Source organism: Bos taurus, unplaced genomic scaffold (assembly GCF_002263795.3).
Source record: "Bos taurus isolate L1 Dominette 01449 registration number 42190680 breed Hereford unplaced genomic scaffold, ARS-UCD2.0 Leftover_ScbfJmS_2057, whole genome shotgun sequence".
In the NCBI taxonomy this organism is placed as follows: Eukaryota; Metazoa; Chordata; class Mammalia; order Artiodactyla; family Bovidae; genus Bos; species Bos taurus.
In genome coordinates, this window is record NW_020191148.1 from 380,274 (window position 1) to 398,947 (window position 18,674).

An 18,674-nucleotide genomic window follows, 5' to 3' on the forward strand; every position below is an offset into this window, starting at 1 on the left:
TTACTTTGCCAACAAAGGTTCGTCTAGTCAAGGCTACGGTTTTTCCTGTGGTCATGCATGGATGTGAGATTTGGACTGTGAAGAAGGATGAGTGCCGAAGAATTGATGTTTTTGAACTGTGGTGTTGGAGAAGACTCTTAAGAGTCCCTTGAACTGCAAGGAGACCCAACCAGTCCATTCTGAAGGAGATCAGCCCTGGGGTTTCTTTGGAAGGAGTGATGCTAAAGCTGAAACTCCAGTACTTTGGCCACCTCATGCGAAGAGTTGACTCATTGGAAAAGATTCTGATGCTGGGAGGGATTGGGGGCAGGAGGAGAAGGGGACGACAGAGGATGAGATGGCTGGATGGCATCACTGACTCGATGGACATGAGTCTGAGTGAACTCCAGGAGTTGGTGATGGACAGGGAGGCCTGGCGTGCTGTGATTCATGGGGTCGCAGAGTTGGACATGACTGAGCGACTGATCTGATCTGATCTGAATAGCTTAGTGATTTTCTCTACTTCCTTCTATTTAAGTTTGAATTTTGCAATAAGCAGCTGATGACCTGAATCACAGTCAGCTCCAGTTCTTGTTTTGCTGACCGTGTAGAATTTCTCCATCTTTGGCTGCAAAGAATATAATCATCTGATTTCAATTTTGACCAGCTGGTGATGTGCATGTGCACAGTCAGCTGCTGGGCTATTGGAAAAGGGTGTTTGCTATAACCAATGTTCTCTTGGCAAAACTTTGTTAGCCTTTGTCCTGCTTCATTTTGTACTCCAAGGCCAAACTTGCCTATTACTTGAGGTATCTCTTGAGTTCCTATCTTTGCATTCCAATCCCCTATGATGAAAAGGATATCTTTTTTTTTTTTTTTTTTTTTTAAATGTTAGTTCTAGGTCTTGTGGGTCTTCATAGAACCAGTCAGCTTCAGCTTCTTTGGCATCAGTGGTTGGGTCATAGACTTGGATTACATGTTGAATGGTTTGCTTTGGAAATGAACCAAGATCATTGTTATTTTCGAGATTGTACCCAAGTACTACCTTTTGGACTCTTTTGTTGACCACGAGGGCTACTACATTTCTTTTAAGGGATTCTTGTCCACAGTTGTAGATATAATGGTCATCTGAGTTAGATTCACCTGTTCCTTTCCAGTTTAGTTCACTGACTTCTGAAATGTTGATATTCACTCTTGCCATCTCCTGTTTGACCACTTTGAATTTACCTTGATTTATGGGCCTAACATGCCAGGTTCCTATGCAATATTGTTCTTTATAGCATCAAACTTCACTTTCCCCGGCAGATGCATCCACTACTGAGCATCGTTTCCACTTTGGCCCAGCACTTCATTCATTCTGGAGCTATTAGCAATTGTCTTCCCCTACTCCCCAGTAGCTTATTGGACAGCTTCCAACCTGAGGGGCTCATCTTCTGGTGTCATACTTTTTGCCTTTTCATACTGTTCATGGGGTTCTCCAGGCAAGAATACTGGAGTGGGTTGCCATTTCCTTCTCCAGGAAATATACACAAACTACATTTGTGTGTTGTTGTTGTTCAGTCAGTCATGTCCGACTATTTGTGTAGTTCTCTATAATTTATTTTACATAGTTCTTACATGTATGATTTCACTTTATTCTCATGATAGTCTTTTATTTTTAATTCCACATAATGGATGAGGTGACTGGGTCAAGGGTTCACTGAAGGTCAGAGAGCTGGTCCAGGGAGCACATTATCTGTGTATTTTATAGATCTTATACTACTTTATTATTATTGTTATTCCTTTTGCTTTCCTTTGGATTAAGTGATTTTTTCTAGGTCATATATTAATATTTGCAGGGCATCACTTCAAGCTAGAGGGGATTCTATCTATTTAGTACAGAAGCTTCTTATAACCAAAAGAGAGAGAGAGAGACAGGATAAGCAAGCTAGGGAAAAACTGAGAATGAATATTCCCTAGCCTGCAGAGATGGGTGGTTACAATGATGCTTGCATTTCAGAATTTCTCTTCTCCAAGGTCCTTGACAGTGTATATGCTTCACACAAACATAGTGGTTTTTTATGATACCTCATTGAAATACCTTAGAATTCACCAGTTAGTTGGAGAACTGCTCACTCATGATAGCTGAGATCTGTTTCCCTTAGGTAGCCTCTGTTTGTCTTGCCACAGCTGATTGTATCCTGTTGTCTAAGGCAGCCTGTTGAGATCCTTTTGTCTTTTGAAGTTTCAAATGACTCCTGATTTCTTCAAGGATTACCCTTATTTTTTATCTACCAATATCCTTGCTGTTTAGGGTGATTTCTGAGAGGATAAGGGGAGGGAAAATTCACTATTCAATTAATCAAAAAGCAGAAATCTTAACTCTCTAGTACTCTTTAACTTTGATAATATACCTGCCAGTATGTACACAAAGTTGCATGCGTATTAAGTTGCTTCAGTTGTGTCCAACTTTTTGTGATGCCATGGACTATAATCTGCCAGGCTCCTCTGTCTATGGGATTTTCCAGGCAAGACTACTGGAGTGGATTGCCATTTCCTTCTACAGGGGAATTTTCCAGACTCAAGGATTGAACCCACATCTCCTGAGGCTCCTGCATTGGCAGGCAGATTCTTTAACATTAGCACTACCTGGGAAGACTGTACACAAAGTTAGACTTGCTTTAAAGATGAGAAATTTAACCTAGAGTAATGGAAGCAAAAGCAAAAGTAAAAAAGTGGGACCTAAGCAACTTAAAAGCTTTTGTAGAGTAAAGGAAACCGTAAACAGAGTGAAAAGACAATCTATGGAGTGGGAGAAAATAGTTGTAAACTATGAGACTGACAACAGCTTAATTTCCAAAATATATGAAAAGTTCTTACAACTCATAAACAAAAAAAGCATACAACTCAATAGAAAAATGGGCATAAGAACTAAACATATTTCTTCAAAGAAAACGTACAGATGGCCAATAGCCACATGAAAAGATGCTCAACGTCATTAATGATTAAGGAAATCCAATTCAAAACTATAATGAGGTATCACCTCACACTGGTCAGAATGGACATCATTTAGAAGTCTACAAATAATAAATGATGAAGAGGGTATGGAAAAAAAGGTACCTCCTTATATTGTTGATGTGATTACAAATTGGTGCAGTCACAGTATGGAATTGCAGAACAGTATGGAAATTCCAGATTGCAGAACAGTCTGGAAATTCCTCAAAAAACTAAAAATAGAGTTGCCATATTATCCAGCAATCCCACTCCTGGGAATATCCCCAGACAAAACTATAATTCAAAAAGATACATGCATCCTTGTGTTCATAGCAGCAGTACTAAGAACAGATAAGATGTGAAAGCAACCTAAATGCCTGCTGGCAGATGAATGGGTAAAGAAGATACAGTATGTGTATATACATATACATACATCTTCTTTATTTATTCATCTAGGTTTGTGATACATACATGTGTCTACATGCATATACTGTATATACACATACAATGGAATATTATTCAGCCATGAAAGAGAATGAAATAATGCCATTTGCAGTAACATGGATGGATCTAGAGATTGTCATACTGTGTGAAGCAGAGAAAGACAAAAATCATATAGCACTTATATGTGTAATTAATTAAAAAAAACAAATGAACTTATTTATAAAACTCACAGAAATAGAAAACAAACTTAAGGTTAATAAAAGGGAAAGGAGAGGGAGGGATAAATTAGAAGCTTAAGATTATCAGATACATACATTCACATATAAAATAGACAATGACCTACTGTATAACATCAGGAACTATATTCAATATGTTGTAATAACCTACAATAGAAAAGAATCTGAAAAAGAATGTGTGTGTATAAGTGAATCACTTTGCTGTACGCTAGAAACTAAAACACTGTAAATAAGCTATATACTTCAGTGAAATAATTATTTAGCCAATTAATTAAAAGGAGAGGAGTTTGAGGGTTATTGAGATTGAACTAGGGCCATGTAGCTCAGTAAGAATGAATGGGCAGAGTCTTGAGCCATAATTCTCTATATATTGAACCATTGATTCAGTATATTCAATATATTGATTCCTTTATACATGCAGGAAAGCTTTTATTGCTCTACTGCTTTTAGTGATATCTAATTCCATGATAGCTTTGTTTACAAGCTGGAGTATAAATACTAAATTTCAACCTATACTGGAGGAACTATAATGAGTCAAACCCAAGAGAAGAACCGAAAATGACTCAAGAAACCCAATATTGGATCCTTTGTTCTGCTTGCCTTGAATTTGAACTTTTTTGACATCATCTTTTTTAATCTTCATAACCATGCTGAGCTGGCAGTATTATCCTTTAGATGGAGAAACTGAGGTAGGAGAACCTAAATGACTTCTTAAAGTCCCAGGTTAGAAAGTTTTAGTAATCTTTTATCATATTAAGTGAATTAATTGTGTCTTAACTTCTACTCTGGGCTTCTGTAAAGATAAGATCAAATGAATAACAAAAGAGCTTTCCAGATGTTTTGCTTTCATCCCATAAATCATGTGATATTGCTACTTTCTGTAGACTAAGGGGCCACATCTCTGAGCAGCATTGTAATCACACCCAATGCTTAGCTCAGCCTGTTTTCAACCTGCAGTTTGTAGCCATCTCTTAGTTCCTATGAGGTAGGTCATTGTCTTGTTTCACCAATGAGGCAGCTGGTGCAGAGTGAGCTTAAGTGATCTTTCTAGGGTCAGCAGTGGTCCCAGGAGAGAGAGGTGAGACTGGGCTTCTCCACCTCAGGCTCAGTAGAGACCATGAGGTCTCTGGTAACAAGTGTTCAGTCACCTCAACGCCCTTCGTAACCTGCTCTTGGAAAAGATGCCTTCTCTCACTCCTGCTGTCAGCCAGAGTGTGGTCTACACCAGGACAACAGATGGGAGAGAGGAAGGTCAAATCAAGAATTTTATACACAGGAAGCTTGTTTTCATTATTTAGTTTCAAGTATTTTAGACCATGAAGTGAAGATTATTTTGGTTAAAAGTTGCTGCTAATAACATTTTTAAAAATAAAAAATTATGTTGAGAAGGGCTATAGGGAAAGGAGCCAGCTAATTTTTGGAGGACTGTCAACTGGGAGAAAATGAATTCTATTTCCATGTGTGGGGTTTTTTTTTTTTTTTTCATGTGTTTTTTTGGCTGTTTTTAGTTTCACAAAGAGAGTACATAAATATATAACCATACAAGAATGGGTAGCTTAAAAAAATGGAGGAGGGAGATGATATGCAATTAGCCCCCAAAAGCCTGACTTTTAAATCCTTACATTTTGAATCAAAATAGTCTCAGATTTCACCCAATGGAATCCAAGTACTTTTGGAGAATTTTATTTTTCTCCTTAAGTGGTCTTTTAATATATAGACCACTTAATATATAGTGGTCTATATATACTGGTCTTTTAATATATAATTTCATATGTAGTGCTGTTTTGAGGGTAGCAAGTATGCAAGCAAGAAGAGGAAAAGAAAGTACACCTAATATGAAGGTAGGGGTCTCAGAACTTTGGTATTCATGTATGAAGTCCATTATCTCTCATGATAACTTTGTTAACAACATCCACAAATGAACTTGGAGTCATCTTTTGTAAAATAGATCTGAAATCATATGACAAGAATGAGTCTTACATAGATGGCACATTTTCTGCTTTAAAGACAGAAGTTTTCACATTCTTCTTTGGGGAAAAAATTACTTTTAAAGTCTTTTCTTCACCCAGACACTTTTACAGATAAGAGCTCACAAGTCTTGACATTATTTCATTTTGTTATGTGCATCTGTCAAGAAACTGAGATAGGATACATCTACTCAAAAGTGATGGTTGTGAAACAGTGAAACTTGACAGCATTTCATTTCTTTGTGTTCTGATTATACATTCGTCAGAAAGCCTGTCTCTTCCAGTTCAGCTAGAAATTGGTAGAATTCAAAAAATCAAGCTGGCAAAGAACTGTCCTATTTTGGGTATCATCTTACATTTTAGAGAAGTTGCTTGGTTGAGTCATTGTTAAAGCATTAGATTCTTTTTTCATTCCTGGGACCAATTATTCACAGATCACATTTCTATAGGACCTCTAATAGCTTTTGCCACACAAATTAAATGCCAGGATATTTCATATATATATATGTGTGTCAATATATTTCATATATATATCAATATATTTCATATATCAGAGAAGGCAATGGCGACCCAACTCCAGTACTCTTGCCTGGAAAATCTCATGGACAGAGGAGCCTGGTAGGCTGCAGTCCATGGGGTCGCTGAGTTGGACATGACTGAGCGACTTCGCTTGAAAGAGACACGTGTACCCCAATGTTCATTGCAGCACTGTTTATAATAGCCAGGACATGGAAGCAACCTAGATGTCCATCAGCAGATGAATAGATAAGAAAGCCGTGGTATATATACACAATGGAGTATTACTCAGTCACTTTTCACTTTAATGCACTGGAGAAGGAAATGGCAACTCACTCCAGTGTTCTTGCCTGGGGAATCCCAGGGATGGGGGAGCCTGGTGGGCTGCCATCTATGGGGTCGCACAAAGTTGGACACAACTGAAGCAACTTAGCAGCAGCAGCATATTTCATATATGTATATATCCAGCATTTCAATGTTTATCAATCAGAATTTATAAAATACAGGGATTAAAACTGGATATTAACATCCAGATTTATTGAGCTCATTTTATGTGTGAAAATGAGAAACTCTCGTGCAGACGCTGGATTTCCTAGCGTCTTTGTCACTCTGTTTTTAATTTATCTCCAGGTTTTGAGTCAGTAAAGTGATTTTGTTTTTTAATATACTGTAGTAACAAAGCATATCTGTGAATTAGAATGATCAGAACTCTAGTGAATCTACAGGTTATTTGGCATTAAGCCCAGCCCCACTGAGAAGTCTAATGGGACTACTTCCTCCATAGAATAAGCACATCCCTGGTTTTTAAAATTGTGCCTCCAGTAGCTATGTGATTGTTTAATATGAAGATGTGGACATCTTCCACATGTATTCCAAGTGTGTTGCCTTAGAAAGGAAGCCTTTAAAATGCTTTAAACATTTTTTTTTTTTAATTTGTTCTTTTTCCCCTTCAGGCACACACCAAAAAGAAATAACCAGATGTTACTCACAGTGGCCATGTGGTTATGAATGCTTCCAATGGACAGCCCTCAGCCTTAATGATTGTTGAGTCAGCACTGTGATTCTACCATGATGTCAAGTCTATTCCAAAGGTGTTTTTCCAATAGTTTTTGCACTGCAAAAACTATATTATACTTTTTTTATACTAGTCCCAAATATTTACACATGGATGTTAGTTTATTTGGACTTCTTTTCTCCAATTTTGCCCAATGGTTTCAAGCTCTAACAAAATGATTTATTATTTTTATTTATATATTATACTATTTTTTCTTATCCAAATCAGAGGTGAAGTCCACCAGTGAAAGCTGTCTACCAGGTTTAGTGCCTTGAGAGACTCCAGAACCAAAACTCATTTTATGAGGTATAAAGAAAGTTGTCACAGATGTCTTTTACTGTTCCTAAAATTATATATTACTTTCCAATTTTATCAGGGGTTCTATTTACTTGAAGACCATGTGAAGTCACCATTTGTTTTACCACTTTCTTTAACAGTGCTACGATCCATTATTGCATATAAATATCTCTGATAAAAATAGAGATATAAAAAAGAAAAAACAAAAAAAATATACTTTAGTTTATGTGAGATAGGAAAGAGAGGTATCCTCTGCCCAAATTTAAAAGACACTTGATTTAAAATATGTAAAGGTAATATTTGATTATATATTCTAAAACAAAAGGAAGAGAAAATATGCTTTCTCAAAATAGGAGCCCTTCTAGGTGATCACTGTCTTCTAGATGGAGAATTGTATTGTATTCTATATTTTACACTTTTTAAATTTATAACATAAAATTTCGATGATACCATTTTAACATACAATTCACTGCATTAGCCACATTCACAGTGTCATGAAACCATCACCATCTAGTTTATTTTTAGTGATTATTTTAGACCACTCAGTATTAGACCACTATTATTTCTACAGGCATTTTTGGTAAGTTTCATTCTTTGTGAATTAATCTATTTCATGTGAGTTTTCAGCTTGATTGACTTAAAATTATTCATAAAATCTTATATGTTTAATATCTAAGTAGCTATAATTGGGTTCTATTTTGCTTTTTAATTTTCTTTGAGCCTTGTTTTTTTTCTTGAATAATCTTGCTTGATTTTTTCCTATTAATTTTCAAAGAATCAAATTCTGTGCTTGATTGATTCTTTCCGATTTTATGTTATCTAGCTCATCATATTCTTCCATTCCTTCAACTTTTCTTCATTTGAGTTTTTTTCTCCAAATTCTTCAATTGGAAACATATTAATTTTTAAACTTTTTTTTCCCCTATGCAAGTACATAAAACCTACTTTTTTATTCCACCTAAAGGCCCACTTTAGCTGTAGCCTACAAGTTTTGGTACTGAGCACTGTTCAATAATCACAGTATTATGTATTTTGTATTTTCAAATTATTAATTTGATTCATTATTATATATTTCACTCATGAGTTATTCATCAGTGTAATGTTCTCTAAACTCCAGATACTAATAGCTATTTTTCTCTTATATTAGCTATGTAAATTGCTAACAGTCAACCTTTATTAGCTCATAAAAATAGCAGTTTCTTATGATTCGATGTAATAGTTTTCTTTTGATATTAATATATAACTTAACTTCATTTTGGTCAGAGAACATTAGAGTGAGGATTTTAAATGAAAGGTTTAAAATATTGACACACAAAGTCCTTGTTTCCACCATTTTTGTTTTCTATTCGTGGGATTTTAAGATATTATGTGTATAACTAGAAATTTTCAAATAAAAATCCTCAAATTCTGGAATGTTTTTGATGTATGTTACAGATTGGTTCTTTGGGATATAGACTCAGATGGAGTTTAGTGTTGGGATGTTTATTAGGGGTGTTGTTGGAATTAGCACTCATGGAATTAAGAGTGAAGAAACTGGATAGAGCAGAGGGAAAAAACCAAGCTGGATCATGGGCCAGATGACCTTAGCTGACCCTTCAGGGCTCTGGAGTGAAGATGGCCCTTCAGGGCTGTCCTGACATGTCCACTGGCCAGGGCTTTTTGCCTCCACCTGGATGGGTCATTTCACACAGGCTGCCCCCCAGAAGCTCTGTAGGCTGAAGATTGCCCACTGGCAGCACTTCCAGCAACTAGGGGGAGAGTCCTTGAAGGGAGGTCAGAACAGCACATCTCCAGGTCTTCACGGCCTGTGTCACAGGTCCAGAGGTAGGTGATGAGGATGTACTGTGGGTGAAACTCTTGCTGACTGATGTGTAAGTCAGAATGATGACTTGGTGATTCTCCTCAGTGCCCTGTGGTGTGAAAAAGATCAGGAGGCCCATGTAGGGGAGATACTTCATTCTCTAGGATCAAACCAGTTGTTATTTCTCTGGAAAGATCAGTCCTCATGCTAGGTAACTCATATTTCTCTAACACCCTTTCATAGGTGGTCTGTTTTCTTAGTAAATCATGAGCTTCTCACGACTTGCAAGTGGATCCTATTCGCTTTTTAGTTACATCCTCCAGCACAGTGTCTGTCACATAGAGATGCTCAGTAAATGTTTCCTGAATGAATGATGACAAAGAAGAAACCTTCTTTCTAAACATTATAATTCTGAAATGTTAAGAGGTAGCATAGGATAACACAAAACCCAGTTTTTGGAGTCAGTCACACTGATCTGCATGCCAGTTCTTTCTGTGCCACATGCTAAAAATGTGAGTGCCCAAAGAGTGTCCAGAGTGGGATACTTGAGAGTGAAAGGAAAGCAATAACCAGCAAGATGCCAGAACAATACACTGGTATCGTCCTTGACAAAATGGGCTACGGTCCCCTTAGTTACTTGCCTTTGTGTCTCAACCTCTGAATCTTAGCTTCTTCATCTGGAAAATGAATATAATTCCTGCCCTTGAACCATTGCTTTGGTTGGGATGATGGATGGACTTTGAGTGTCTTTCCACCCAAAGACCCAGGGTGGAATCATTGACCTTGGTGATTCTTAAACACCAGGAGAGGAAAGCAGGATAGGCATGGATAAAGGTAGGTTGGCCCCCTGACACGAAGAGCTGACTCTTTAGAAAAACTCTTATGCTGGGAAAGATTGAAGGCAGGAGGAGGCGAGGATGACAGAGGAAGAGATGGTTGGATGGCATCACTGACTCAGTGGACATGACTTTGAGCAAACTCCAGGAAATGGTGAAGAACAGGGAAGCCTGTAGTTCTTCAGTCCATGGTGTCACAAAGAGTGGGACACAACTGAGCAACTGAACAACAGCAACAACAACAAAGGTAGGTTGGAAACTGTAGAAGGTGTATTTGAGAAGGTCTTCATCCAATGGCCTAAACTGTTCTTCCTTCACATGTAGTTAAAATGACACAAGCACAGAGGGAGGAGTTCAAGCTCTGGAAGAACCAAGATGAAGACTTTGATACACATAGAATGTTTTACAGAAAGCTTACATTGGACAGTTCTAACTAAAATCACTCTTTCAGTCAGCAACCATACTCATAAACCAACTCAGAATTATCTACCCCAATAGGTAGAAGCTTCAGGTATTCCAAAACACTGCTTGATCCCAAAACTAATCATATTTAATTTTGGAAGATGCTACATGAAAAACATTTTTAAAATTAAATTTTTCAGACTTGACCAAAAAAAAAAAAGACTTAATGAAACAGATTTTATATCTTAGCTTCCACCTATTGAGGTAGATAATTATGAGCATGGTTGCTTATCTCAGTTAAATCAGAATCTTGGGGAAGGGAAGGCAGAAGTCAATATTTTTTAAGACCCCACAGGTGATTCCACCCTGCAGCCAAGTGAGAACCACTCTTGGAAGCAAAAGATCTTATTTCTTCATAAGTTTCAGCTTCTTGCATTGTTAGAGGCTTCCTCCAAGAAGCCCTCCTAACTAATTACGTATTCTTCTTTTCCATCTGTCCATAGGTCTATCTGTAGCTGGGGTCAGCACTTTCCATATTTGACCGTGCCTACAGGTCACCTCTGGAGAAGGAAATGGCAACCCACTCCAGTGTTCTTGCCTGGAGAATCCCAGGGATGGGGGAGCCTGGTGGGCTACCGTCTACGGGGTCGCACAGAGTCGGACACGACTGAAGCGACTTAGCAGCAGCAGCAGCAGCAGCAGCAGCAGCAGCAGCACAGGTCACCTGCTGCTGTTAAATCGCTTCAGTCGTGTCCGACTCTGTGCGACCCCATAGACAGCAGCCCACCAGGCTTCCCCGTCCCTGGGATTCTCCAGGCAAGAACACTGGAGTGGGTTGCCATTTCCTTCTCCAATGCATGAAAGTGAAAAGTGAAAGTGAAGTCGCTCAGTCGTCTCTGACTCTTAGCGACCCCATGGACTGCAGCCTACCAGGCTCCTCCGTCCAGGAATTTTCTAGGCAAGAGTACTGGAGTGGCTTGCCATTGCTTTCTCCGCAGGTCACCTGTGGACACTGTTAACCTGCAGATTCAGACTCAGGAGGTCCATGTGGGCGGAAGTCCAGCATCACTACGACGCTCCCAGGTGCTGCCCCCTGCTGGTGGGGGTCCCAGGTGCAGGGTCTACAGGAGAGGCTCATCGTTTGCGCAGGAGCATTTGTGATTGTTCTAGGGCTGTTTAGGCTCCTTTTCTGCCTTTCCTGCAGAAAAGGGCAGGGCGGCTGGTCTCCAGCTCTTTCCTATCCTGGCTCTCATCTCACTTGTTCCTCACTACACTGCCCACGGTGTGGACACAGACCTATACACGCAGAAAGCTCCCCAATGAGTAAATGAACAAATGTGGTGAGAACCTCTATGGTGTTGTTAACATACATGAAGGTCTTAGGAAGGTCGGGAGGAGAAACTCAATGTCCAGGGAGCCCTGGGTTCCAAGCACCGTGTGCAGTCAGGCTCCACACTGTGGTTGTGGTACCCAAGTCTAAAGATTAAAACATTTTATTGAAAACAAACAAACGAAAAACCTCAGCAAAACCGAATTCATAGATACAAAGAACAGATTGGTGGTTCCAGAGGCAGGGGGTGGGTGGTGGGTGAAATTGAAGAGGGTGGTGGAAAGGTACAAACTTCCTGTTAATAAGGTCTGAGGCCAAGAGAAGCCCTTGGACTTCCCCTCACCTCTATTCAGGACTCCCCAGAGTTCTGTCTCAGAACTGAAATCTTCTCCAGCTAACTTCCCAGCTGTTTAAAAGCTTATCTCTTGATATTTGAGTGGCTTCACTCAGAAGGACAAAGCGGGAGGGTGAGGGTAGAAAAGGCAAGAGGGTCTGAGGTGTTGATCGGTTTCTTCTCTCGGCTTTTAAACTAGGGTGTGGACATGTAAAAAGCAGCCAAGGCAAACATCACAGCATTTTCACCAAAACCATGTCCCTTAACAACTGTGACAGGGAGGAAAAGTTATCTTTGTCAGCTGTGACCTCTATGTGGCAGCGCCTCCCACCACTCCAGGCCTTTGGTAAATTCCTACCTCTCCTCAGAATAATTTTTAATTTCTGACTCCAGTTCTTGGGTGGAAAATTATCTCATTAGGTTATTATACAATAATAATGAAAGAGAAGGAGTGGTATCAAGATAAGATTGAATCTTTTTATCCAAATATTTCAAAGGGAAGAAATGAATCATTCCAGAAACTGCTTCCATGTAAAATTCCAAAGTGCAGTATTAAACTGATGGTTTATAATGATTTAGAAAAGGGAGCAGTGGTCACTGGGACAACGTCTTGGATTGTTAAGTAAAGAAATGTAATGCCAAATTAAATGCATATACTTATAACGACTGAGGGAACAGAAGAAAAATCTAGTGAAATCCTAATATTAAAATTTTAGCAGTCATCTGACAAAGTTTCTCAAGATGCTCTTGAGACGTAGTACTGAACGTGAGCACACACACACACATATATATATATATATACACACACACACATATAGACACACACACACATATATATATATATTAATGTTAAGGTGATTATTAAACGGAAATGGACTGTGTTTATCTTTCTCAATTCTTTATCTCTCAGAGGTGTGTACTGGAGTATCTATGGGTGAAATTGTACGTATTTAGGAGTCGTGTTAAATGCTGGAAGCACCCCAGCTTAATGAACCAAGATGTACAACATGTTAATAATTGTACAGATCACCCCACCAACAAAGAATTATCTAGTCCTAGATGTCAGTAGGCCTGAGGTTGAGAAAGCCTGCTTCCTGTCCCTGCAGCTCCTTAAATACATATCCATGCTTAAAACCAGTCTCCAAGTCTCAAGTCTAAATCATTCTGTTGAACAAGGACCTATGGTATAGCACAGGGAACTCTGCTCCAGGCAGCCTGGATGGGAGAGGAATTTGGGGGTGAATGGATACCTGTATATGTATGGCTATATTCCTTTGCCATGCACCTCAACTATCACAACATTGTTGATTGGCTATACTCAAATATAGAATAAGAAGATAAATAAATCACTCACTTGATTTATAGGGGTGTTTCTTGCTTCCCTGGTGGCTCAGAGGTTAAAGCGTCTGCCTTCAATGCAGGAGACCTGGGTTCGATCCCTGGGTTGGGAAGATCCCCTGGAGAAGGAAATGGCAACCCACTCCAGTATTCTTGCCTGGAGAATCCCATGGATGGAGGAGCCTGGTGGGCTACAGTCCATGGGGTTGCAAAGAGTTGGACAAGACTGAGTGACTTCACTCACTCACTTGGGGCTTTAGTCAGAAGGGTGGGTGTGACTAAAGGAGAAAATGCTCAGTATCGTTGGCTTCTGGCTCTAGTGTGAGCCTGGGTCTCCCAGACAATGGATTTCCTTCAAGAATCCCACTCTGAGAGGTTAAGTCTTTGACCTGATAGAACAAGGCAGCCTACAAACCTCACCTGGGTTGGGTGAGGGGTGGGAAGGACAATGAATTTCCTAGGCTAAACATCACTTTTCAAAGTAGTGATGCAGATCATTAGTTTCCTAGGCTAGTCCAGTGCTTCTCCCTTATCTAGGTTTCTAGGAGGATCATACTCCATTATTGGGCAGAAGAGGCTTTGATTTCTTCCTGTTCTGTTACCTAGACTCCCGAGTCAGACTCCAGCAAGGGTCCTTCTGCCAGGTATCCCTTGCACCTATAGAAGGAGAAATTTGATTCAGAATGAGAGGAGAGCTTTATTCCCATTAAAACATGAGAGGTAGAAGCTTGTGGTCTAGAGCACATGCTCTCCCCCACACCAGCAGGGCTGTTTTATATGATTTATATGATATAAATATAAATTTATATGATTTATATGACAGCAGGGCTGTCATCTGGGATGGGGGAGATTCTCATGGGAAGGCTTAGCTGTGCTGCTGTAGCTCTAGATCATAGTGCTGGGTGCCATGTCTCTGCACACAGCCCTTTGAACTGAAGTGTGGCCATTTTGCACCAGGGACTCTGGTCTGAAGGGCTGAATACTAGACCTCTGCACAACAAACACTGTGAGCAAATGAAACTCAACCCAACACAAAGGAAAAAAAAGCTTAGACTTTATGAGCAGATTCGATGTTTCCTCCCCGGGAACTGTTGATGGGCTTTGTGGGTGACACACCCCTCCCCTGTCCCCGTCCTGCTCCTCATCCTGAGGGTGCTGAGGGTGTAGGCTCAGCTCCTGGAGCTGCTTCCTGCTGAGTGTGGGGTCCTCAGGGCCTGGGGAGGAGCAGGACTTCTCCTGCTGCCTGTGGACATGTCTGGTGCTCCCGGGCCTTCACCCTAACTGCTCTGCCTCTGAGCCACCACTGTCTGGAGTTTTCCAGATTCTGAGGGTCATGAAGGGGCCCAGGAAAGCACAAACCCAGGGGTGCTCCAGTGGCCCCATCACCCTGGCCTCAAATTGTTTCCTGGATCAGGCGGCCTGGTGTATGCAGTCCAGCGGCTCTCTCAGTGGTCCGTCTGCGCCTTCTTCTATGAGGCCACATGCATCCATGTGAAAACATCTCCACATGCCGCCTGGTGCATAGACCCCTCCCTTGGCATGAATGGGTGTTCAAGGTTAACTTGGTGCCCCAGGATCATCCTGGTCTGGGAGGCAGTGGGCTTGCGTCACAGTTGGAAGCCCCAGCTGTTCTGGTTGGTCACTGTTGCAAGGGTGACTGTTCCCTTTTTTATGGTGACAGGGTTGCATTTGTTCCCCCAGCCAAGGTCACTAGCTCTCCTCTGAACACAGTGACTCCCAAAATTAGTCATTTGCTCCTTAGGGACATACTTTTGTTGTTTTTTGGAAGAGAAACTTCAGGTCAGAGAGAGGTTCACATGAGTACTCAAGGGGATCTGTTGACCTAGGTTGTCTTTCCAAAGGATGGGGCTCAAGGCCCCCTTCACTTGAGTGTGATGTCCCCATGGAGTGACCCCCTGCAACTTCGAGGCAGATGGGTGATTGGCATCACCAAGTGGGATCCATTCCTCTCAGGAGTGACTGGGATTGAGGGCTGCTGTTTTCCAGGTTTTCAGAGCCACCTGGGCCTCTAGCTGGAAGGAGTGGCAGGCAAGTCAGTAGGTACAGGCATCAACTGGTTACCTTGGTTTCTCCTACAGGGAGGGCACACTTGAGTTGTCCTACTTCAAGGGAACTAAAGGGTCCCTTCTCTTGGCTTAGGGGGTGGGTCTACCATGAGCTCAAACACACTTGACTCTAAGGGCACACTGTTACCCTTGGGGCTAACAGCATGCAGATCAGGGCAAGTGAGAGTAACGTAACATTTTCTCCTGGCATAGCTTGGCTAAGGTGTCTTTGAAGGTGTGATTGGATCTCTCTTCTTTCCCTCATGATTGGGTCTCCAGGCTTAGTGAAAAGTCCACTTTATGCCCAGGGCACTTGTTATCCCCTTTGTCACTTGAGATGCTAATGCTATGCCATTATCACTTTATAAGGAACCTGGGAGCCCAAACCTGGGAATTATATCTCTTTAGCCACTTTGTTTGCCATTTTAGTTCTAGTGGGGAGCCTTTCTACCCACCTTGAAAATATGTCCACTAGTACCTAGAGATACTTGAAGTTGCCCTGTGCTGTTGGCATGATAGTAAAGTCTATCTACCAGTCTTCTCCAGGATATATCCCTCTGGTCTGAATGGGTTTTGTCTGGAGGACCTGGGGGTCTGGTGTTGGGGGTGTTCACTGTGTAGATGGTACATGTCTCCACTACCAGACTGGCTATACTTTCATGCCACAGGTTATTCTGAGCTCAACTAACCAATTATACAGAGTTTCCCTCCTGTAGTGAGTTCCTATGAGTCTGCCTAGTGGCTTGACAAGCTGAAGTTTGGAGAAAAAACTATTGCTCATGTTCATTAACTAGCCTTCCATGGCCTCCTTGGAGTAGGAAATGGCAACCCACTGCAATATTCTTGCCTGTAGAATTCCAAGGACAGAGGAGCCTGATGGATTACTGTCCAAGGAGTCACATAGAGTTACAACTATTGTCCATGGGGTCACTCAGTTACAACTGGTAACTGAGCATTCATGCACCCACACATGGCCTCCTAGGTGTCTTGTCTGTTACCAACCTGACTTACGGTCAGCTTACCCTCTCATGTTGGGCTTCCCTGATAGCTCAGCTGGTAAAGAATCCACCTGCAATGCAGGAAACCCTGGTTCAATTCCTGGGTCAGGAAGATCCACTGGAGAAGGGATAGGCTACCCACTCCAGTATTCTTGGGCTTCCTTTGTGGCTGAGCTGGTAAAGAATCTGCCTACAATGCAGGAGACCTGGGTTCAATCCCTGGGTTGGGAAGATCCCCTGGAGAAGGGAAAGGCTACCCACTCCAGTATTCTTGCCTGGAGAATCACATGAACAGAGGAGCCTGGCAGGCTACAGTTCATGGGGTTACAAAGAGTTGAACATAACTGAGCAATCTTGGCATAAACAGGTTGCCAAAGAAACCCAGGACAGCAGCTCCTCACCTGTGTGCCTGCTCTTCCTCTGGGAGGGTATTCTTGCTTAAATAAACTCTGTAGGAATTACAGGCAGGGTGTAGGAATTAGGGACAACTGGATGTGTGTCCTTGGCTTTGTTGACTGCCCTGATGTCCTGGACCATTTGGGTTTCTCGCTCTCTCTTTAAAATGCTGCATTTAATAAGTCATCAAAAACCTCTGCTTTGCCAGATCCAATCATTACTGTTTCATCTTCATCTTACCTGCCTCTCAGAAGCATGGTCTCCAGCTTCTCCTTCTAGAGACACTCTCTTCACTTCTGTGACTGCTCATTTTCTCCCACCTCAGTCTCCTTGGGTGAGTCTTTACCTGTGAATGTTGGAGGGCTTTAGGGCTCAGTCTGACTTCTCTCACTCTTGATGTTACTTCCTCTTTTTCATTTCCATAAGTCTTATTTCTTTAACAAAAATTCTTAAATAAGTAGGCAAATATCAGTATTTTATGTAATCTGCTTGGGATGTATATACTGCTAAAATATAAAAATTTGTATTTTTAGAAATCTTTAAATATTTCATATTAAAGAAAATAGAAATTTACTAACCATTTGGGGACACTATAAAACCATTAGCAAAGCAGAGCATCTGATAACAGTCACTTCTCCAGCTGTCATTCTCTGGACAGTTTCAGTCTCATAGAAGACAACTGAGACCAAGAGGCATCTTCATTTGTCAATGAAGTTGACAAAATTATATGTCCAAAGTCATCATTATTATTCCTAGTGGAGACCCTCAGATGCTTACTTTAAAGCCTTTTAAATCTTACTTTACAAACAAGTTTAAAAGTAGTAAAAGTAAAATATTATTAGAAACATGAGGAGAAGAAAATATATTTTAAAAACAGACATGAAAATTTAAAAGTTAAATCATAGCTATTAAAAGTGTTAGTAAATCCATAAATCCCTATATCCATGTTTTGTTAGCCTCTAAGACTATTGAAAGTGAAAGTCGCTCAGTAGTGTCTGAGTCTTTGCTACCCCGTGGACTATGAAGTCCATGGAATTCTCCAGGCCAGAATATGGAGTGGGTAGTCTTTCCCTTCTCCAGGGGATCTTTCCAACCCAGAGATTGAACCCAGGTCTCCTGCATTGCAGGCAGAGTCTTTACCAGCTGAGCCACAAGGGAAACCTTTTGTACTAAAGGGAAGACTATTGTACTAAATGGCACAACACTGCATGTTGGCAATGATACCAAATAATATTTGCCATCGTGTTCTGCAAACTCTTAAGAATGGAGGGGCATCAGCAACACATTTTAGGAAAATGCCCATCAAAAGCGTTAACATTTTTTGTTTTAGTATTGAAACATAATGGACTTCATTTCTGTTGTCCACATTATAATAAAAGCCTTCATGAGAAGGTGTGACTCTAAGGATGGGAATTACATACTCAGTATCTGTTGTAAGTTCTGAGAGGGTAGGAAACATGCATTTCATTTAGATTCAGTTTGCTACTTTTATACCTGCAGCTTCCCTGAGAGTGCAGTTGAAAAGGAGACCATCTAAAAGGAAGGAAGGGAAGTCTCTTCTCAGAAAACAAAAATACAAAAAAAATGCCTGAAGTTCTTTATGTTCAGGAACAGCACTTCAGTTTTAACCCTGAATATCATATAACATACCTATGAATATTCAAAACAGAGATTAAATGTGAAAATATGCAATGCAAGTTAATTTTA

At 40.6% G+C, this 18,674-nt stretch overlaps 1 protein-coding gene across 1 annotated transcript in view; it reads left to right on the forward strand.

Moving 5' to 3' along the window:
* LOC100847574 (ATP-binding cassette sub-family C member 4) overlaps window positions 1-8,879 on the forward strand; it is a 227,330-nt gene extending 218,451 nt beyond the window's left edge. The window contains exon 28 of the mRNA XM_024989092.2: window positions 7,069-8,879. Within this exon, the coding sequence (XP_024844860.1) occupies window positions 7,069-7,089 (21 nt within the window). The 3' untranslated portion in view covers window positions 7,090-8,879. The remainder of the gene's footprint in view (window positions 1-7,068) is intronic.
* The last annotated feature ends 9,795 nt before the right edge of the window (window positions 8,880-18,674 follow it).